This window comes from Triticum dicoccoides, chromosome 6B (assembly GCF_002162155.2).
Source record: "Triticum dicoccoides isolate Atlit2015 ecotype Zavitan chromosome 6B, WEW_v2.0, whole genome shotgun sequence".
In the NCBI taxonomy this organism is placed as follows: Eukaryota; Viridiplantae; Streptophyta; class Magnoliopsida; order Poales; family Poaceae; genus Triticum; species Triticum dicoccoides.
In genome coordinates this window covers 170,312,875-170,336,599 of record NC_041391.1, presented here as the reverse complement: position 1 = coordinate 170,336,599, position 23,725 = coordinate 170,312,875, and the positions used below count along the sequence as shown (strand labels likewise).

General features: G+C 46.8%; 1 protein-coding gene across 1 annotated transcript; it reads left to right on the top strand.

Annotated features, from left to right (window-relative positions):
- Positions 1-9,631: 9,631 nt before the first annotated feature.
- Positions 9,632-13,232, top strand: LOC119326118 (tyrosine-sulfated glycopeptide receptor 1-like). The gene has a single exon (XM_037599823.1). It carries the CDS (start codon positions 9,867-9,869, stop codon positions 13,020-13,022), a length of 3,156 nt encoding a protein of 1,051 aa, XP_037455720.1. The 5' UTR covers positions 9,632-9,866; the 3' UTR covers positions 13,023-13,232.
- Positions 13,233-23,725: the final 10,493 nt, after the last annotated feature.

Below are 23,725 nucleotides of genomic sequence, written 5' to 3'. Positions count from 1 at the left end.
TAGGACATTCACGCTTCATATGTCCCCTTCCTCCACACTTGAAACACTCTATGTCACTAGTGCGTCCGGTCGACTGTGCACTAGAATCAACCATCGACAGTCCTGATTTTGAAGCATCCTTCTGCACGGAACCATGAGAGCGATTTGATGATGTTGCCCTGGAGCTAGGACCGACATCCTCACTCTTATACTGTGAGCGTCGCCATGTGTTCAAAGTGGTACTAGGAACTGTGTTGACTTGGCGCCGCTTAATCTGTTGTTCCGCACGCACAGTTTGGTGCACAAGATCTTGTATGTTGTAGTAGACCACCATCTCAACACGATCCTGCACCTCGATATTTAGCCCGTTAAAGAAACGTGCCATGGTCGCCTCCTGATCCTCCATTGTCCCTGTACGTATCATAAGCAATTCCATCTCCTTATAATATTCATCAACACTCATATTACCTTGAGAGAGCCGCTGCAACTTGTTATACATATCTCTTTTATAGTGCTCAGGAACAAAACGTCGCCTCATGAATTCTTTCATACCTCGCCAAGTCGTCGGGCGATGTCTTGAACGAAAAATTTGATTCCACCAAATTAGCGCGTAACCGGTGAACTCAATTCCAGCAAGTTGAACTTTCTTCTCCTCGCTATAATGATGGGCATCAAAAATTTGATCAACACGCATCTCCCACTCCAAATAGCCTTCTGGTTCGCACTTGCCGGAGAACGAAGGGATTGAAATTTTTATGCGCCCAATTCCATCGTCCAAAGGCACACGCACAACTTGACCAACTCGGTCATGCACTCCACCACGAACGGATGTTTCAGGACAAGGCTCATAGTGTCGTGGTCGTGGAGCGTACCCTGATGCCTGGTCAACACCATCATCAAGACCATCATCTCCAACATGAGGTGCCGCCAAACGGCGATCATGCACGCCGGCATGTCCGTCGCGAGCCGGTGGTGCATAACGCAGTGGAGCAGCCGGAGCAGTCTGTGGTGGTGCAGAATTCGTTGCCGGCATATTGATGATGTCTGCCAAACCATCGAACCGAGTGATCAGAACATCTATCCTTTTGCCGAGCGCATCATGACATTGCTTGATGTAGTTGCATGTGTGGTCAAAACTATCCTGAATATTTTGAGGAATATCATCCACGTACACTGGGCGTACAATTTCCTGAGAATCAGCATCAACCTCGTCTTCCTTGTTGACCGAGGTCGACATCTTGATCAAGACAATACCGTGAACAACCTTAGCTCTGAATACCACTTGATGAGACACAAACTAGCAAGATGCTAATTCGTGCGTGAAGACAGTCCGATCTTTCACGGTACTAGATGAAACACGACGAACGATAGCAGCAGTAGTTGAAGATAATTAGTAGCGGAAGAAGAAGCCTTCGGATCTTACTAGAGAGAAGAAACCGAAGAAAATGGGCTTGCGTCAAAAATTAACACCAGGTCAATCACGACGTAGCAGCGACGTATCCCTTGTCATGGATCGCAAAAACTCATCATGTTGGTGCCCCTGACACAAGGCGTTTTCTGATTTCTTTATTTGATTCCTCCCTAAAAACCAATCCCCGTACACGTCCGAAGCCAGCCCATTATATAGGCGAGACGTACGTAGACCAAACCGACTCATAGTTCTATTTTTAGATTCTAACAGACTCTATCTCTGATTTGAACTAATTACAAATTACCTAATAAAATATTCGGCCACGTTGATCACCTGTTGGATTATAAAACGGACTAGTACCCCACTTGACAACGCAACTACTAATATGACTATGTAGGAAATAAGGACTATATGCACATCCTTTCCAAATAGCCTTTAGATGTGTTATGGCACTTGGATTAGAATTGCACCGATCATCACCCAGCTTGGCATACGAAAATTTGGTTTCACCTCCTCTGGCACTACTAACTTGACAGGAATTTCGCCACAACAATTTATGCTAGCAGATTGAGCACACGGTGCAATTCCCAGTATCCCTTTGTCATTCTTCTTCTCCTGCGCAAACAACACTTTGTTTCCTCTACTCCGTGTCGTAGCCAAAGAACCTCTAGTGGCCACATCAAGTCCGGCCCATGTTAATAGTCCGGCCGTCCGAGGACCCCTTAATCCAGGACTCCCTCAAACGGTTCTTGCTGGAAGCCTGTAGCAACCACGTAAAACTTGCAACAACAAAGTAGAGGACGTCTAACTTGTTTTTGCAGGGCATGTTGTGATGTGATATGGTTAAGACTTGATGTGATATACGTTATTGTATGAGATGATCATGTTTTGTAATTTATCGGCAACCGGCAGGAGCCTTGTGGTTGTCTCTTTATTATATGAAATGCAAGCGCCATGTAATTGCTTTACTTTATCGCTATGCGTTAGCAATTGTTGTTGAAGCAATAGATGGCGAGACGACCATGGCGCAACGATGGAGATCAAGGTGTCGAGCCAGTGACGATGGAGATCATGACGATGCTTTGGAGATGGAGATCAAAAGCACAAGATGATGATGGCCATATCATGTCACATATTTTGATTGCATGTGATGTTTATCTTTTATGCATCTTATTTTGCTTAAAACGACGATGGCATTATAAGATGATCCCTCCATTAAATTTCAAGGTAAAAGTGTTCTCCCTGAGTATGCGTCGTTGCTACAGTTAATTGTTTCGAGACACCACGTGATGATCGGGTGTGATAGACTCTACGTTCACATACAACGGGTGTAAGACAATTTTACACATGCATAATACTTGGGTTAAACTTGACAGGCCTAGCATGTACAAACATGGCCTCGGAACACTGGATACCAAAAGGTCGAACGTGAATCATATAGTATATATGATCAACATAGAGATGTTCACCATTGATAACTACCCCGTCTCATGTGATGATCGGACATGGGTTAGTTGATTTGGATCACGTATCAACTTAATTTATCATGAACTTAGTCCTGATAGTATTTACAAATTATGTCATAGATCAATAGCTCGCGATGTAGCTCCCCATTTATTTTTCATATGTTCCTAGAGAACAATAAGTTGAAAGATAATAGTAGCAATGATGCGGACTTGGTCTGTGATCCGAGGATTATCCTCATTGCTGCACAGAAGAATTATGTCCTTGATGCACCGTTATGTGACAGACCTGTTGCAGGAGCAGATACAGATGTTATGAATGTTTGGCAAGCTCGTAATGATGACTACTTGATAGTTTAGTGCGCCATGCTTTACGGCTTAGAACTGGGACTTCAAAAACATTTTTAAATGCCATGAAGCATATGAAATGTTCCAAGAGCTGAAATTGGTATTTCAGACTCATCCCGTGTTGAGAGGTATGAGACCTTTGACAAGTACTTTGCCTACAAGATGGAGGAGAATAGCTCAACCAGTGAGCATGTGCTTAGAATGTCTGGGTACTACAATCACCTGAATCAAGTGGGAGTTAATCTTCCAGATAAGATAGTGATTGACAAATTTCTCTAGTCACACCAAGCTACTAGAACTTAGTGATGAACTGTAATGTGCAAGGGATAACGAAAAAGATTCCCGAGCTCTTCGCGATGTTAAAATCGCGAAGGTAGAAATCAAGAAAGAGCATCAAGTGTTAATGGTTAACAAGACCGCTAGTTTCAAGAAAAAGGTCAAAGAAAAAAAAGAAAGGGAACTTCAAGAAGAATGACAAGCAAGTTGTCACTCCTGTGAAGAAGCCCAAAGCTAGACCTAAACCTGAAACTGAGTGCTTCTACTGCAAAGGGAATGGTCACTAGAAGCGGAACTACCCCAAATACTTGGAGGGTAAGAAGGATGGCAAAGTGAACAAAGGTATATTTGATATACATGTTATTGATGTGTACTTTACTAGTGTTCATAGTAACCCCTGGGTATTTGATAACGGATCAGTTGCTAAGATTAGTAACTCGAAACAGAAGTTGCAGAATAAACAAAGACTAGTTAATGGCAAGGTGACGATGTGTGCTGGAAGTGATTCCAAGGTTGATAAGATCACTATCGCATACTCCCTCTACCTTCGGGATTAGTGTTGAACTTAAATAAATATTATTTGGTGTTTGCGTTGAGCATGAATATGATTAGATCATGTTTATTGCGGTTATTCATTAAGTCAGAGAATAATTGTTGTTCTGTTTAAATGAATAAAGCCTTCTAAGGTCATGCACTCAATGCAAATGGTTTATTGAATCTCGATCGTAGTGATACACATATTCATAATATTGATGCCAAAAGATGCAAAGTTGATAATGATAGCACAACATACTTGTGGTACTTCCGTTTAGGTCATATTGGTGTAAAGCGCATGAAAAAACTCCATGCAAATGGGATTTTGGAATCACTTGATTATGAGTCATTTGATACTTGCGAACCGTGCCTGATGGCAAAATGACTAAAACTCCGTTCTCCGGAACAATGGAGTGAGCTTGGGAATAATGCATACCGATGTATGCAGCCCGATGAGTATTGAAGCACGCGGTGGGTATCGTTATGTTTCATACCCTCACAGATGATTTGAGCAGATATGGGTATATCTACTTAATGAAACACAAGCCTGAAACATTTGAAAAGTTCAAAGAATTTCAGAGTGAAGTGGAGAATCATCATAACAAGAAAATAAAGTTTCTACGTTCTGATCGTGGAGGCGAATATTTCAGGTACGAGTTTGGCCTTCATTTAAACAATGTGGAATAGTTTCACAACTCACGCCACCTGGAACACCACATCATAATGGTGTGTCAAACCGTCGTAACCACACTTTGTTAGATATGGTGTGATCTATGATGTCTCTTACCGATTTACCACTGTCTTTTTGGGGTTATGCATTAGAGACAGCTGCATTGATGTTAAATAGGGCACCATCTAAATCCGTTGAGACGACACTGTATGAACTGTGGTTTGGCGAGAAACCTAAGCTGCCGTTTTTTAAAGTTTGGGGATGCGATGCTTATGTCAAAAGGCTTCAGCCAGATAAGCTCAAACCCAAACCATAGAAGTGCATCCTCATAGTATACTCTAAAGAAACTATTGGTTACACCTTCTACCACAAAGCCGAAGGCAAGATCTTTGTTGCTAAGTTTGGGTCGTTTCTAGAGAAGGGGTTTCTCTCGAAAGAAGTGAGTGGAAGGCAAGTAGAACTTGATGAGGTAATTGTACCTTCTCTCGAATTGGAGAGTAGCATATCATTAAAAAAACATTCCCGTGATGCCTACACCAATCAGAGAGGAAGCAAATGATAATGATCATGAAACTTCAGATCAGGTTACTACAGAACCTCGTAGGTCGACAAGAGCATGATCCGCACTAGAGTGGTATGGTAATCCTGTTCTAGAAGTCATGTTACTAGACCAAGGCGAACCTACAAACTATGAAGAAGCTATGATGAGCCCAGATTCCGACAGATGGCTTGATGTCATGAAATCTGAGATAGGATCCATGTATGAGAACAAAGTGTGGACTTTGGTGGACTTGCCCGATGATCGGTAAGCCAATGAGAATAAATAAATCTTCAAGAGGAAGACGGACGTTGATGGTAATATCACTCTCTATAAAGCTCGACTTGTGCAAAAAGGTTTTCGACAAGTTCAAGGAGTTGACTAGGATGAGACTTTCTCACCAATAGCGATGCTTAAGCCCGTCTGAAACAAGTTCAAGGATGACCGACAATGCTTGGGAGTATTGATTGCATGCATTGGAGGTGGAAGAACATCCTAGTGGCTTGGGCAGGGCAATACACCGGCCACATACGTAAAAATGGAAAGTTGAACTATGATAGTTCTAATTGAAGTAAATATGCCCTAGAGGCAATAATAAAGTTGTTATTTTATATTTCCTTATTGATGATAAAGGTTTATTATTCATGATAGAATTGTATTGATCGGAAATTTAAATACATGTGTGAATACATAAACAAATACCATGTCCCTAGTATGCCTTCACTAGACTAGCTCGTTGATCAAAGATGGTTAAGGTTTCCTAACCATAGACATGTGTTCTCATTTGACAATGTGATCACATCATTAGGAGAATGATGTGATGGACAAGACCCACCTGTTAGCTTAGCATTATGATCGCTCAGTTTATTGCTATTGCTTTCTTCATGTCAAATACATATTCCTTCGACTATGAGATTATGCAACTCCCGGATACCGGGGGAATACCTTGTGTGCTATCAAACGTCACAACGTAACTGGGTGATCATAAAGATGTTGTACAGGTATATCCGAAGGTGTTTGTTGAGTTGGCATAGATCGAGATTAGGATTTGTCACTCCGAGTATTAGATAGGTATCTCTGGGCCCTCTCGGTAATACACATCATAAGCTTGCAAGCAAAAGACTAAGGAGTTAGTCACGAGGTGATGTATTACAGAACAAATAAAGAGAATTGCCAGTAACGAGATTGAACTAGGTACTCCCTCCGTCTGAAAATACTTGTCCTCAAAATGGATAAAATGGATGTATCTATAACTAAAATAAGTCTAGATACATCCATTTCTAGGACAAGTATTTATGGACGGAGGAAGTATGAAGATACCGATGATCAAATCTCGGGCAAGTAACATACCGATAGAAAAAGGAAATTACGTATGTTGTCATAACGGTTCAACCAATAAATATCTTCGTAGAATATGTAGGAGCCAATATGGGCATCTAGGTTCCGTTATTGGTTATTGACCAGAGAGGTGTCTCGGTCATGTCTACATAGTTCTCGAACTCGTAGGGTCCGCACGCTTAACGTTCGATGATGATATAATATTATATGAGTAATGTGATTTGGTGACCGAATGTTGTTCGGAGTTCCGGATGAGATCACAAACATGACGAGGAGTCTCAAAATGGTTGAGAGGTAAAGATTGATATATATGACGATGGTATTCGAATACCGAAAGTGTTTTGGAGGGTACCGGGTACTTATCAGGTCACCGAAAAGGAGTTTCGGGCACCCTCGGCAAAGATATGGGCCTAATGGGCCAAAGGGGAAACAAACCAGCCCCAGGTGCGCCCCTTCTTTGGACATCATTCCCTAAGGGAAGGAAATGGGGGAGTGCTAGCCCCTCCTGCCTTTCCCTCTCATGGGAGAAAGGAAGGGGGGCGCCGCCCTCCCCTGCCTTTCCCCTGCACCTATATAAGGCAGGGGGCGCGCTTGGGAGGGACTCCAAGTAGGATTCCTCCTACTTGGGTGCCTCCTTTGGCTGCCCCTCCCTCCCTCCCACCTATATATATGTGGGAGGGAAGCGCCTAGTAAACAAGAGATCAATTGTTAGCTATGTGCAGCGTCTGCCTCCACCATTTATACCCGGTCATATTTTTGTAGTGCTTAGGCGAAGTCCTGCGGAGATCACTTCACCGTCACTATCACCATGCTGTCGTGCTAATGGAACTCATCTACTACCTCAACGTCTTGCTGGATCGAGAAGGCGAGGGACGTCACCGAGCTGAACGGGTGCAGAACACAGAGGTGGCCTGCATTCGGTACTTGATCGGTTGAAGCGCGAAGAAGTTCGACTATATCAACCACGTTGTGAAACGCTTCCGCTTATGGTCTACGAGGGTACGTAGACACACTCTTCCCCTCGTTGCTATGCATCTCCATGAATAGATCATTGCGTGTGCGTAGAAATTGTTTTTGTTTTCATGCAATGTTTCCCAACACTTATAACGTCTCTCAATATCATATTGAGTTGAAGTTCAAGTTACTTTGTAATATTGTTTTGGTACAGCATGGAATAACTAAATTTCGAAATTATTGTTGTACATATCATATTTTTTGCCTTATACATTGAAAATTTGCAAATTGTGGGGTAATCTCACCACCCAAGTCAAAAAGGTCACTACAACCCATATTCGTCACACGTCCCTTAAATCAAACACTTTAATCACTAACCCAATCATATTTCATCCTTCAGACCAAACAAAATATGAAGCATGATTGGTTTGCTTCCAATATTTGACTAGCCAAATGTTGACATTGCCAAATATTGGCAATACCAATACTTGCCAACTATTACAATTTTATTTGAGATAGGAAGACAACTAGGTAACCAACCAAATAGTAGCCAACATTTGGCACAATGTCAAACATTGGCATGCCTATTGTTGGCACCAAGCCAATTATGCTCATGGATTAACCTCAAACCGAACACATCCTAGAGCCACCGAAGGCAAGAGGAAAGTCCCCGTCGGAGGTGACAAAAATGGCCATGAGAAAAGCTCCTCACAGCCGACCAAAAGATACCTGTCCCGTGTCGTAAAGGCAGGTCCAAATTTCGCCGGATTACCGTCCCATGCACCGTAGCGATCCTTTCTCTGAATTGTGCTCCATCCCGCCCGAGATCAAACATCTCTTCAACGTTTTATTACGCGCCTCATGAAGTAGAATTATTCTGTTCATTTGTAGGTGCACGTGTTCATTCATGTGCGCCCCCTTGTGGTTCAAGAAACGGTCTTTTTTTTCCTTTGATAGCTCAAAGCAGCCCTTTTATATGAAAACAAAAACTGAAAGCAGCCACTGTTTGTTTTCTCACAAGACAGTCCAGCCAGGAGCCAGCCAGCCAGGGAGCCGCGTGGAGCCTGTCAAGTTGACCTTTGACAGTTGGCCAGACCAATCACAATGTACAACTCGATCGCTTGGACGCCTACTGACACATCGACAGGATCCGATTAGCTGTCTGCAAAGTAAACAATTGCGACTGCATTTTCTATAATTTTGGGCTGCTAGTGTGCTGCTGGCCCATTTGCGCAGGATATTCACTATACCGACCGCGACTGATGATGCAGAGCCACAAAACAAAGAACCAACTGTCCAACTTGAAATCAGAAACACGCCTGTTCCAACCATTACCAACATCAGTTTTGCTAAAGCACATTTAGATGTGCTATAAGTATTGCACATATAAGTCCTATATCATTGATTTTACACTAAGATTTGTGCAAGCATTTTCTTTTGTCTTTTTTCTTTTTCTTTCTAGTTTGATTGAGCACTCAGATGTGCAATAATTAGGGCACATCTAGATATGCCCTAGACAGACCAACTACCAACATTAGAGTCTAAAAACGCAGATAAATGCATAGAAAATATGCATGTATCCAAAAGCAGCATATCTCCGCTGATCTGCTCAGCGTGTCGCATTGCCCTCCACCCGCGCCTTCTCCAAAATCATGCTCACACGATCGCCCTCCACTTGGATGCTCTTATACAAAACCATATGCGCACGCACGCGTTGACCGCGATATTGCCGGCGGCGTTCAGCTATGCAGTTCCCTCTGGATGCTGCTGCCTCACCGATCACATACTGAAAACGGTTTCATCTCATGGGCAAAAGGGATGTATCAGGAGGTGAATTTACTCTTCAGTTTCTGTCACCAAACAACACAGAAGAACAAGATAAGGTAATCCAGTTAGGAGAGCGATGTCAGATCAAGTAAATTAAACGCTCGACATAACATAACAGACCATTAGGACTTGATCAAGAATGACTGCCAAGTATTAACACGCCAGGTTAGGAGAAGTGATGTGAGATCAATTAAACTAAAAGCATGCAGCAACAGGTTATTAAGTACTTAATCATGGATGCCTGCTAACTATCAACACAGCAATTCATGAGCACAAAGTCAACTTACCGACAGGCAATCGCAGGCGGCCCCGGCGAAAATGTCAAGGTGTGAACGTGGACGATGATGCACCAGATAGGCAATAGCAGCCAATCCTTGACCCATTTCTCTTTCCTTCGCCTGAGAGCGACCTGAGGAGAGAGGATCAAACAAAAAGGAGCCGTGAGCTGCTTGTGTCCCGTTCATCTCGTGCTCTTTCTTCACCAGCAGCCCATTCATTGGTTCCCTTTGCTAGCTTCCTCAGAAAGCCATGCAGATGCAGCCACACCATTGCCCAAACAGGAGCAGGCCTTTCCTTGGCTTGGCGATCTTGCTGCTGCTCGTCTCCTTGGCCTCTCCGGCCAGCTCCTGCACGGCGCAGGAGAGGAGCTCCCTCCTCCAGCTCCTCGCTGGGCTCTCGCGGGACGGCGGGCTTGCGGCGGCCTGGCGGAGGGACACGGACTGCTGCACGTGGGATGGAATCACCTGCGGCGGTCCCGATGGGGCGGTCACCGATGTTTCGCTGGCTTCTCGAGGCCTCGAGGGGTCCATCTCGCCGTCCCTGGGCAACCTCACCGGGCTCCAACGCCTCAACCTGTCACGCAACTCGCTGTCCGGCGGCTTGCCGCTGGAGTTGGTGGCATCGAGCAGCATCGTTGTCCTTGACGTCAGCTTCAACCGCCTGACTGGAGGCCTGAGCGAGCTGCCACCTTCAGCACCTGTGCTGCCTCTGAAGGTACTCAACATCTCGAGCAACCTGTTTACAGGAAAGTTTCCATCTGCTATATGGGAGGTGATGAAGAGCCTGGTCGCGCTCAATGCCAGCACCAACAGCTTTACTGGGAAGATACCAGTTACCCCCTGTGTGAGTGCGCCATCTTTGGCCGTGCTCGAACTCAGTTTTAACGAATTCAGTGGAAATATCCCTCCAGGGCTCAGTAATTGCTCCGTCCTGGAACTGCTCGGTGCTGGCTACAACAACCTCAATGGGACTCTTCCAGATGAGCTCTTCAAAGTTACCTCGTTAGAGCACCTCTCGTTGCCTAGCAATGGTTTAGAAGGAGCTGTCAATGGCATCAGCAGGCTAACAAATCTGGTCACCCTTGATCTTGGGGGGAATGAGTTCAACGGCAGTATTCCAGAGTCTATAGGTGACCTGAAGAGATTGGAGGAGCTGCATTTGGAACACAACCACATGTCAGGGGAGCTGCCATCAGCTCTGAGCAACTGCACAAATCTCGTAACAATTGACCTCAAGAGCAACCAGTTCATTGGAGAACTTACCAAGATCAACTTCACAAGCCTGCCCAATCTGAAAGTTTTGGATCTTCTCTACAACAACTTCACCGGCACAGTTCCAGAAAGCATATACTCCTGCAGCCGGCTGACTGCAATACGGCTATCTAGTAACAATTTCCATGGCCAGTTGTCAGAAAGAATAGGCAATCTGAAGTCCCTCGCATTCCTATCACTTGTTAATAACTCCCTTACAAATATCACAAGCACACTTCAGATCCTTCGGAGTTCCAGGAGCCTCACCACCCTTCTTCTTGGATTCAACTTCATGCACGAGACCATGCCAGAGGATATCAACATTGATGGTTTTGAGAGTCTTCAGGTTTTCTCGATGAATGATTGTTCATTGTCTGGAACAATTCCTCATTGGTTATCAAAGCTACCGAATTTGGAGATGTTATTTTTACACAACAATCACCTCACTGGGTCAATACCTGACTGGATCAGCAGCCTAAACTTGCTCTTCTATCTAGACATAACAAACAACAGCCTTACAGGGGAAATTCCAAGTGCCTTAATGGAGATGCCAATGCTGAAGTCAGACAAAACTGCACCAAAGGTCTTTGAGCTGCCTGTTTATAATAAGAGCCCATTTATGCAATATCGCATGCCCAGTGCTTTTCCTAAAGTACTGAATCTAGGGATGAATAACTTCACTGGTGTGATACCTGAGAAGATTGGCCAGTTGAAAGGACTCGTTTCCCTCAACCTGAGCTCCAACCAACTATCTGGAGAGATCCCAGAAGCCATCTGCAACCTCACGAACCTGCAGGCGCTCGATTTGTCTGGTAATCATCTCATTGGTACAATTCCAGCTGCACTAAACAATCTGCACTTCCTTTCGAAATTCAACATTTCCAATAATGACCTAGAAGGGTCTATTCCAGCTGTGGGCCAGCTTAGCACGTTTCCAAATTCTAGCTTTGATGGCAACCCAAAATTGTGCGGTCATATGCTTGTGAACCATTGCGGCTCAGCTGAAACACCTCTGATCACCCAGAGAAGAAAGAAAAAGAAGGGTGTCTTTGCACTTGCATTTGGTGTGTTTTTTGGAGGGGTGGCCGTTCTTTTCTTGCTGGCTCGTCTCCTTGTCTTGCTCAGGGGTACAAATTTCATGAGCAAAAGGCAGAGCAACAACAACAATGACATAGAGGCAACATCTTCAAATCTCAATTCAGAATACTCCTTGGTGATAGTTCCACGAGGCAAGGGAGAACAAAACAAACTCACACTGACGGATCTCCTGAAGGCTACAAAGAACTTTGACAAGGATCATATCATTGGCTGTGGAGGTTATGGGCTAGTCTACAAGGCTGAGCTACCTGATGGCTCAAAGGTCGCCATAAAAAAGCTCAATAGTGAAATGTGTCTGATGGAAAGGGAATTCAGTGCAGAGGTTAATGCACTCTCCACGGCAGAGCATGACAATCTTGTACCATTCTGGGGTTACTGCATACAGGGAGATTCAAGACTACTGATATACTCCTACATGGAGAACGGTAGCCTGGATGATTGGCTTCACAACAGGGACACTGATGACAACTCATTTCTTGACTGGCCGATACGGCTGAAGATTGCACAAGGAGCAAGCCAGGGTCTATCTTACATCCACGATGTATGCAAGCCTCACATTGTTCACCGTGATATCAAGTCGAGCAACATCCTACTAGACAAGGAATTCAAAGCTTATGTTGCAGACTTTGGGTTATCCAGATTGATCTTCCCCAACAGAACTCATGTGACAACTGAGTTGGTTGGTACTCTCGGTTACATCCCCCCAGAGTACGGCCAAGGATGGGTGGCTACATTGAGAGGTGATATGTACAGTTTTGGTGTGGTCCTGCTTGAACTGGTAACGGGGAGGCGGCCTGTTCAAATCTGTCCCAGGTCAAAAGAGCTTGTCAAGTGGGTACAGGAGATGAGATCCAAAGGGAAGCAGATTGAAGTCCTGGATCCAACACTTCGAGGCACAGGATATGAAGAGCAGATGCTGAAGGTGCTTGAAATTGCTTGCCAGTGTGTCAACCACAATCCTGGCGTGAGGCCAGCCATACAGGAGGTGGTATCTTTCCTGAACAGCATAGACGCTAACCTTCAGAAGCAAAATTCAGTTAGCTCAGAATGTAGATAGCAAATTATGCTGCAATGCGCAGAGTAGATCTTATAGTTTATATAAGCAAGAGCAGCGAGTTCTGTGCTCACTAGTTTGATTAGTTCTTTTGTACAGATTGTGACACGGCCCTATACGGGAATCTTGTAATTCATCTCCGCTTCCCCTCTTCGCAACACAAACTGTGTGTGCCATGAGTAATGATACTGAGCAGTTGCTCGGTTCATCGATCTCCAACATTCTCCTTCCAAATTGTGCATAGAAAGAGCAGACAAACTGAAAACATTTTGGCCATTACTAGTAGGAGACAATCATGGGGTCACCGTGGCGGAAACATAAGTACTGAATACTGAATCAACACGGGTAAAATCGTGAAGTTGGCCAATTCCATGGTCCAAACAGTGGGCTAAGCGAACAAATGGTTCGAGAACATCACCCACAAAACAGATTGGAAATAGGACTTGCAAAGTGGGTAGTTAGAACACCAAAACTGCCACCAAATGCTAAGGCCCGACCCATCAACAAGTCTCTGTGGTGACCTCGTCCACTACAAGTCGCAACCTACCATGTGATGTGTATGCCAGCTAAATCCTGAAACCTAGCAGGGGCAGACCTGCAAGAGGCACCCATACCGAGACCAATAACCTACCTACAGCGTTTGAATGCTGCCAGGAGATTCGGCTTCCTCCGTCATTTCAATGGCTTAGAGGCACCCTTATCACCGGAGCAGACCTCTCGCGCAGCGGCGGCGGCGGCGACGCCTGCAGTAACGCGGCGCAACGAGCAAGCTGAAATGCGGCTAACGCGGGCGGAGTAAAGAGTAAGGTAAGGAACCGGAGGCGAGGATGCGGTGATCACCTGACTGCGGCAGTAGCGGTCGCGTCTGGCTATCCGACCTGCGCGGCCGCGCGGCGCCGCCGTTCGCCGGTTCGAGAGTTGCAGGGGTTCTCATCTGCGGGGGAAATATACGAGAGAAAAGAAAAAGGGAAAAAAGAAAGAAAAAACCCCCGGTAACCATACCTGGGCAATATGGGCCGTGCTTTTAAGCCCGGCCCGGCACGATCCACGTGCTATTTTTAGGGCCTTTTTGGCATTTTTAAACTAAATAAACAAAAGGCCCATAAGACCGAAAATCAACTTGGGCCGACACTTTTAGCTCGCGTGTGACGACGTTGTGAGGCTAATCCGTGAGGAGAAGCCTTCGGCAAATGGAGTCGGTCAGATACACACGCACAACTACATAGCCGCCGGGTAGATTGATCGTTCCGGCAAGAACGAACAAGCTGCACAACACCCGCGCGACACGACCGGGCACAAAGCCGTGCTCCTCGCCAACGCCGATGTGGTCGCACTTGACGTTGCTGAGTGTCTCGTCGAATTCGCGGACGGTTGCGCCGGGCGCCGTGCTCTCCCTCGGCGGCGGAGCAGTCGAAGCTATGGTGCCGCTTGGCAAAAAGAAAATTTAATCCTCTGGCTTATCTATGTTGACTTTGGTCAGCACTCAAAACCGATTTCAATGTGACCCAAAACCATTATGGGGCTTGATTTATCCGGTTTTGACAATTTGAGGGGGTAAATTATATGGTATTGGAGTTCAGGGGGTTATGGATCCATCAATGTGGATTTGAGGGGGATAACTATACTTCTTTCTTTTATAAAAGGGCTACATGGGGCGTGGCCACCCATATGGCCCGTAGTTATGAAATGCAGATTACATGTGAATCTCACATGTCGATGTGTGATTTGTTTTTTTTAAGAAATGTGTGATCTGTTTTGGTGGGCACTACCATGGGTTGTGTGAGAAGTCCAAAGGTCCATGAGATAACAACAACTTGAGCTACACCCGAAGAAAGGTGACTACGGGATAGAGAACGGCAATATTGAGGAGGCGCTTCGGGAAAGGTCGACGTTGCAACCGCTTTGCCGTGAGCGATCTCCCTTGTCGCCATCATCAACATCATTGAGATTGCTCCTCTTCCGTCGTTGTGGTCATTACCATAGCAACGGGTGCTCCTCCTTCTCATCTCAATCCCTAGAAAAAGTATTGGACCCTGCATCGTCGCCCTCACCGTTGTTATCCTTCTCCTTTCGGCCACGCTAAGAGATAGGGTGAGGGTTGTACCTTCTTGCGTTCACAATGGTGTAATCCGTTTTAATTGAGCTACTTAATTTTGCAGTATATTTTTCGTTTGTTGGTCCATTACCTAAAATTGAGAGCATACTTTAGTTTATATAAATTCAAAAACTATATAGTTTAAGCATCCATTGAAGCTGATCCATGGCAATAATGAAAAGAAACACAAATAAGGGTTTCCTTATTGTATATCCCAATGGTAATAAACAAAATGTGGTTGTTTACCCAGATTCACAAGTATTATGAGCTAAGTCTGCGTCAGGGAAAAAAATTGAAGAAGTATTCGACTCTTTCATGCATACTTCACTTGGTGGAGGATGGAGAGGGAATATAACTCAATTGATAGAGCTCCGCTCTTGCATGATGATCCACTCACTCCAACACTGACCAAAGACCTTAGCACACATCATATTGAAACATATATAGACCATGAGACCAAGTCAAAGGTCTTGACCACATGCACCTTGGATGGAGGCCATTGAGATTTTCGAAAGAAACATGCTCCCTTTGTTGATATTTATTTACTTTATATATTAGCTTTGCCTGAAGTCAAACTTTGTAACATTTGATCAAGTTTATAGACAACAATATAAATATTTACAATAACAAATTTATATAATGTGACAATATTTCAATGATGAAACCAATGGTATTGATTTGATGGTGTGTATGTTTTGTTTTACAAACTTGATGAAATTTTTGTAAAAAAATGATTTTAAACAAAGCTAATATAAGGGTACACAAAAACGGATATCTAATAGCATCTCCACCCACGCCCCCAGGAACGCCCCCAGGCCATTTTTCTAGCACTGACGGTAAAAAAATCCTCCCACTCACGCCCCCAAAGCCTCACTTTTCGCCGAATTTGGAGAAAAACGACGCCGGCAAACCCACCCCGAACCCAGCCCCCCGAGGGGCAGCTGGGTGTGCCGGCGGTTACTTTTTCTCACTGTTGGCCCACTTTCAGTCTCCCACCTCCCTCTATCCTCTCTTTTCATATGGGCCCCGCCCACGTGCCCTCACCCTCTCTCCTCTCTTTTCCTCTTTCCTCTCCTATGCCCCTCTCTCTCGAGCGTGGCGACGAGGCAGCGGGGCAGCGAGGCCGGCGTCCAGCGTTCGGCGTGCGGGGCAGTGAGGGCGCGTGTCCAGCGTTCGACGTGCTTGACGAGGTCGCCTCGGGTGGATGCTTCACAGGCTCGCCGGCATAAGGGGGCGCCCGGGTGCATCTCCACGCCCTGCTTCCACTTTGACGAGCACTCACGCCGTGCCCTGCTTCCTCCCTGCCTCCTCGATGCCCGCCCGGCCGCGCGCGCCCTGCTTCCTCCTCGCTGAGCTGCGGTAGGCCTCGACCTTGGCATGGCTCGGTGAAAGAACATGCGGTGCCCCCAATGTTTGGTTTTGGTAATTGATGACAATCTCTATGGACTAATGGTTGTCTTGAGTTATATTTGAAGGATTTGTCCATAGGCTTCTCTTGAAGTCCATGTGTTGGTTTCAAGGAGTTTATGAGATGACCAAGGTGCTATTAAGGAATTATCCAAAGATTGGTCATGTGAGTGTTGAGCTTATTGCAAGCATGTCTTGAAGAAGAAGATTGTGTGATCATTCATGTTTACCTTCAAGACATCATCCAAATGAAGAGAGTTGGAAAGATTCAAGGTTGATCAAGACTAAATCAAGAGTGAATCAAGTTGATCAACTCACAAAGCGTAGAAGATGTACCGAGAGGGATCAAGTGATCCCATGGTATGGTAAGCATTGTCCATTGCACTTTGTGTACTAACCCATGGTCTATGTGAGAGTTCTATGTGGAGTTAGGTACATGTCCATGGGATTGCGTCAAGAGAAAGATATCATACAACCCATGGAAAGGATGACATCAAGTGGTGATCGTCATCAAGATTGCCATGTGCAAGTTCAAGTGGAGCATCACGAAGAGATCAAGTGCTTGAATCTTGTCATCCATTGTGGTGTCAATGGACTTGTGAAGATGTGCTAAAGAGTGGCTCATCCATAGTGGACTATGAGGGAGCAATCATCTAGTCCTCATCGAGCCAACGCAATCAAGGAAGGTGGTCCAACTTGAGGGAGTCAAGATCGTCATCATCTAGCTCAAGTGGACCATGTTCTAGGCAAAGGTTTGCCCTTGATAGATTTTCTATTTTACCGGTCTCGTGGTGGTAGTTGGAAGACCGGGTTATAGGATCGTTTGCCGTACTATCAAGGGGGGCTCTCAAGTTGGTAGCTTGATCGTATCGTTAGTAGAGAGCTCAAACCATTGCATCCTTGCATCATGTTTCTTGGTTCTTGTTTGGTTCTCTTTGTGAGTCTTAGAGCTTATGGTCATCTTGATGACAAGCTTGAGTTCATCGAAAACGGAGTTCGCATGCGTCTTCTATGATGTTTTCGGTGTTGGAGGTTTTACCGGTCTTAGTCGAGGAAGGGTTCTCACCTTTTTCTTATGGGACTTTTCTATTTTGATTCTTATTGATATTTATTTCAAGATTGTATTAGCCCTTATCGCTAGCTTTCCAACAAACTTGGTTTCATCGAATTCGGAGTTCGTTTGCAAAAGTTGTGGCAGTTTTGGTGTTCTGAAAAGGCTGCAGCGGTACTACCGCGAATTGGAGCGGATGTAATTTTTTACTACCGCTCCAGAGCGACACTACCGCAGCTCCTACAGCGGTAGTACCACTCCGGACCGAAAAACTCGTCCCAAGTCATGTGGAGGTAGGTACGGAAGTAATTTTTTTTGTACCGCTCGCAAGCAGTAGTACCGCTACCATTTGCGGTAGTACCGTGAGGTCGAGCGGTAGTACCGTGAGGACGAGCGGTAGTACCGCTCCGGTGGTTCTACTGGCCTTTTGCCTCCTCGCTGTTGTTTTTTAAAGGGGTACTACCGCCCTAGCGGTAGTACCGCTCCTTGGAGCGGTAGTACCGCTCTGTGCGGGCTGTGAGCATAACGGTTGGATTTTCTCCCACCTATATAAAAGGGGGTCTTCTTCCCCATTGAACCTTATCTCTTAAGCTCGTGTTCTTCCCCCATTGTTGACCTTCTTTGAGCTTGCTAACTCTCAATCCCTCCAATGATTCTTGCTAGTTCTTGCGGGAAAAGAGAGAAGAGATCTAGATCCATGTTTGCACCAATCACTTTCTCCTCTAAGTGAGGGGAACCCCTTGGATCTAGATCTTGGAGTTCTTCGTGTTCTTCTTTCATTCTTCCTCTCATTTTCCTCCCTAGCATTAGTTGCTTTGGTGGGATTTGGGAGAGAAGGACTTGGGCACTCCGTGTGCCCTGGCCATTGCATTTGGTGCATCGGTTTGAGTTCTCCACGTGATACGTGGAAGTTACAAGTTCAGAAGCTTATTACTCTTGGGTGCTTGGTACCCTTGAGCTTGTTACTCTTGGGTGTTTGGACACCCTAGAGCTTGTTCCTCTTGGGTGCCTTGGCGCCCTAGACGGTTGGTGTTGTTCAGAGGTCAATCATTGTGGTGTAAAGCTCCGGACAAGCGCCGGGGTCTCCAATTAGGTTGTGGAGATCGCCCCGAGCAATTTGACGGGTACCAGTGACCGCTCCCAAGGGTTGACAATGTGTATGGGTTCGGTGACCGACCCCAAGGGTTGCCATTTGTACGGGTTCGTTGACCGCCCTCAAGGGTCCCTTAGTGGAATCACGGCATCTTGCATTGTGCGAGGGCGTGAGGAGATTACGGTGGCCGTAGTGGCTTCTTGGGGAGCATTGTGCCTCCACACTGCTCCAAATGGAGATTAGCATCCGCGAGGGTGTGAACTTCGGGATACATCATCGTCTCCGCGTGCCTCGGTTATCTCTTACCCGGGCCCTTATGCACTTTACTTTGTGATAGCTATATTGTTCTTTGTCATATATCTTGCTATCACATAGTTACTTATCTTGCTTAGCATAAGTTGTTGGTGCACATAGGTGAGCCTAGTTGTTGTAGGTTTTGTGCTTGACAAATTAACCGTTAGGTTTATTCCGCATTTTTTCAAGCCTCTATGTAATTATTTTAAAACGCCTACTCACCCCCCCCCCTCTAGGCGACAACCACGATCTTTCAATTGGTATTAGAGCCTCGTCTCTCTTTATTTGGCTTTACCGCCTAGAGAGTAAAGATGTCGACTAGGGGATTAGGATTCTCTGACACTCTTAGTTTCGATGGCACAAATTTTGATGTTTGGGTAATTCGCATGCTTAATCTCTTTAGGGTCATGGACCCAAATTTAGAGCGAATTGTACATATGGGTTTTTCTCCTCCAAAGGATCCCCAAAGATTATCTTTAGAGGATGAGTGAGGGAGTCCTGGATTAGGGGGTATCCGGACAGCCGGACTATATACATCGTCTGGACTATTGAAGCGTGAAGATACAAGACTCAAGACTTCGGCCCGTGTCCTGATGGGACTCTCCTTTGCGTGGAAGGCAAGCTTGGCGATCCGGATATTGTGTTTCCTTCCTTGTAACCGACTCCATGTAAACCCTAGCCCTCTCCGGTGTCTATATAAACCGGAGATGTTGGTCCTTAGAAGGCCGATCACAATTACAATCATACCATCATAGGCTAGCTTCTAGGGTTTAGCCTCTACTATGTCGTGGTAGATCTACTCTTGTACTACTCATATCTTCAATATTAATCAAGCAGGAAGTAGGGTTTTACCTCCATCGAGAGGGCCCGAACCTGGGTAAACATTGTGTCCCTCGCTTCCTGTTACCATCAGCCTAAGACGCATAGATCGGGACCCCCTACCCGAGATCAGCCGGTTTTGACACCAACATTGGTGCTTTCATTGAGAGTTCCTCTGTGCCGTCGCTGCAGGGCTTGATGGCACCTTCAATCATCAACAACACGGTCCAGGGGGAGACTTTTCTCCCCGGACAGATCTTCGTGTTCGGCGGCTTCGCGCTGCGGGCCAATTCGCTTGGCCATCTGGAGCAGATCGATAGCTACGCCCCTGGCCACCAGGTCAGGTTCGGAAACTTGAACTACACGGCAGATATTCGTGGAGACTTGATCTTCGACGGATTTGGGCCTGCGCCAGGAGCGCCAAACAGTCACGACGAGCACGGCTTAGACCTGCTGTCGGACAAAACTCGGGATATCACCCCTGCAGTAGCCTCGGATCTAAATCCGGAGCAAGTTGCGTTGCCTAAGGACGGAGGGGTGGACCCCGCCCTGCAGGCCGCACACTCATCGGCGGTGGAGTCGAACACAGGTCTCACCTCTGTGGAAGCCTGTAACCCCGGGCCCCGGGACTCGTATCCAGTTGTTGGTTCCGGTCCGCACACCCTCGAGCCAGCCGAGCCTGGTTGGGCTCCGGTAATGGAGTTTACCGCTGCGGACATCTTCTAGCACTCGCCCTTTGGCGACATGCTGAACTCATTAAAGTCTCTCTCTTTGTCAGAAGGCTCTGTGCCGAACTATGTCCGGCTTGAGTGGGAAGCGGGCGACGAAGGAATTCGCTGCCCACCCACCACCCACTTCATTACCACGGTCGATGATTTAACCGACGTGCTTGACGTCGACTCCTAAGATATCGACAGTATGGACGACGATGTAGGAGAATTACAGGAGCCACCGCTCACAGGGCGGTGGATGGCCACTTCCTCATACGATATATACATGGTGGACACTCCGAAGGAAACCAATGGCGACGAGGCAACAGAGGATAACCCCTCAGGGAGAAAAACAAAGCATGGGCGTCGTCGGCGCCGCTCCAAGCCCCGCCACAGCAACACCGGCCCCGGAGATGAAAGCAATCCGGATGGTGCCGAAGAGGAATACAACCCTGACCAGCTCGCCTTCGAGCAGGCCGAATAGGAAGATGAGCAGGTCAGCCCAGACGAACAGGCGACTGACGGATATCCGGAGGAGGACAACTATATGCCCCCCTCCGAAGACGAGATTAGCCTCGGCGACGACGAGTTCGGCGTACCTGAGGATCCCGTGGAGCAGGAGCGCTTCAAGCGTCATCTTATTGCCACTGCGAGGAGCCTCAAGAAGAAGAAGCAGCAACTCTAGGCTGATCAAGACCTGCTCACAGATAGATGGACTGAAGTCCTGGCAGCCGAGGAATACGGACTCGAGCGCCAAACGGCTGACCGGCCACCCCATGGCCGGGATAAAACGGGATATCACCCCGAATACCAGCCCGCACCCCCACGCCAATACACTACGGCCCGGGGCAACAGGCAAGACCTGCAAGATATTCTAGAAAACAAAGCAGGACAGCCAAGATCGATCTACGGATCACGGGGGCACGCTCCAGCGCGTGGCGATGACCGTCACGCCGGATACATCATCAACAAGTCTGGTCGGGCCGAACACAGCAACCCAGACCAATTCGAACTGCGTAGCCACGTAGCTCAGCACAGAGGCGCCGCACACCCCCTCTGCTTCACTGACGAAGTGATGGATCATGAATTCCCAGAAGGGTTTAAACCCGTAAATATCGAATCATATGATGGCACAACAGACCCCACAGTATGGATCGAAGATTTCCTTCTCCACATTCACATGGCCCGCAAAGACGATCTACACGCCATCTAGTATCTTCCCCTTAAGCTCAAAGGACCAGCCCGTCACTGGCTAAACAGCCTGCCAGCAAATTCCATTGGCAGTTGGGAAAACCTGGAAGACGCATTCCTCGACAACTTCCAGGGCACATATGTGCGACCACCGGACGCTGATGACCTGAGCCACATTACTCAACAGCCCGGAGAGTCAGCCAGGAAATTCTGGACTCGGTTCCTAACTAAAAAGAACCAAATAGTCGATTGTCTGGACGCAGAAGCCCTGGCGACTTTTAAGCATAATATCCGTGACGAGTGGCTTGCTCGACACCTCGGCCAGGAAAACCCCAAGTCCATGGCAGCTCTCACAACACTAATGACCCACTTTTGCGCGAGCGAGGACAGCTGGTTGGCTCGCAGCAGCACCACGCCACATTCCGGCACTTCGGATGTCCGTGACAATAACGGCAAGCCACGACGCAACAAACATAAGTGATGGAACAACGGCGACAACACTGAAGACACGGTAGTAAACGCCGGATTCAGCGGATCCAAGTCCGGTCAGTGGAAGAAGCCGTTCAAAAGAAATAATCAGGGACCTTCCAGTCTGGACCGTATACTGGAGCGCTCGTGCCAAATTCATGGCACCCCGGACAAGCCAGCCAACCACACCAACAGAGACTGCTGGGTATTCAAACAGGCCGGCAAAATAAACGCCGAAAACAAGGACAAGGGGCTGCACAGCGACGATGACGAGGAGCCCCGGCGTCCAAACACGGTGGGACAGAAGAAATTTCCCCCCAGGTGAAAATGGTCAACATGATCTATGCCACTCACATCCCCAAGCGGGAACGGAAGCGGGCACTATGGGACGTCTACGCGATGGAGCCAGTCGCCCCCAAGTTCAACCCATGGTTAGCTTGTTCGATCACCTTTGATCGTAGGGATCATCCTACTAGCATCCGTCACGGCGGCTCAGCCGCATTGGTCTTAGACCCAATCATCGACGGATTTCACCTCATGCGAGTCCTTATGGATGGCGGCAGCAGCATGAACCTGCTTTATCAGGACACAGTGCGCAAAATGGGCATCGACCCCTCAAGGATCAAGCCCACCAAAACCACCTTTAAAGGTGTAATTCCTGGAGTAGAGGCCCGTTGTACGGGCTCCATAACATTGGAAGTGGTCTTTGGATCTTCGGACAACTTCCGAAGCGAAGATTTAATCTTCGACATCGTCCCTTTCCGTAGTGGTTACCACGCACTACTTGGACGAACCGCATTCGCTAGATTCAATGCGGTACCACACTATGCATACCTCAAGCTCAAGATGCCAGGCCCGTGTGGGGTCATAACAGTCAATGGAAACATGGACCGCTCTCTCCGTACAGAAGAGCATACTGCAGCCCTCGCGGCAGAAGTACAATGCGGCCTCCTCCGGTAAACCACCAATCCGGCGACGACAACCTCAAGCATCATCAAGCGAGTCCGGAGCACCCCGCAACAGGATCATCAGGCACGCCAAGAGCGCGATTAGCAGTCCGGCCTCCGCTCAAACCTCATTAAAGCAGCATTCGTGCCACGCGTACACAATTACGCACTCAAAATACCATGGGCACAGGCGGAGGCGCAGTAGTGACTCAGTCAAACAGTGCGGTATCACCGCAGCATACCTTCATAATCTTTCCCTTTGACCTTTTAGGACATTGCTTTAGTGCAGCCCCTTCAAAAGAGCCGGATTGACGGACCTATACAAGGGAGAAGACCAAGGGGGCGACAGGCTTTGCGTACAGAAGGAAAACACCTAGGTGGAATCTATTTACGATCGTTATACCTGTTTTACCTATCTGTACACGGCCTGCCCCTGGATAGGACATGTCAAATAGTCCTATTCATCTCTGCTTAATGCATTCATTGTAAACATACACTTAAACGTATTATTCATCAATGGAAGATCACATATAGCGCCAACTTATCATTCTTATTTGAGCATTTTTTCTCACAAATGTTTTATTCGATATTGCATCTGTACACCTTGGTACGTTCAGTTTGCCAGGGGCTT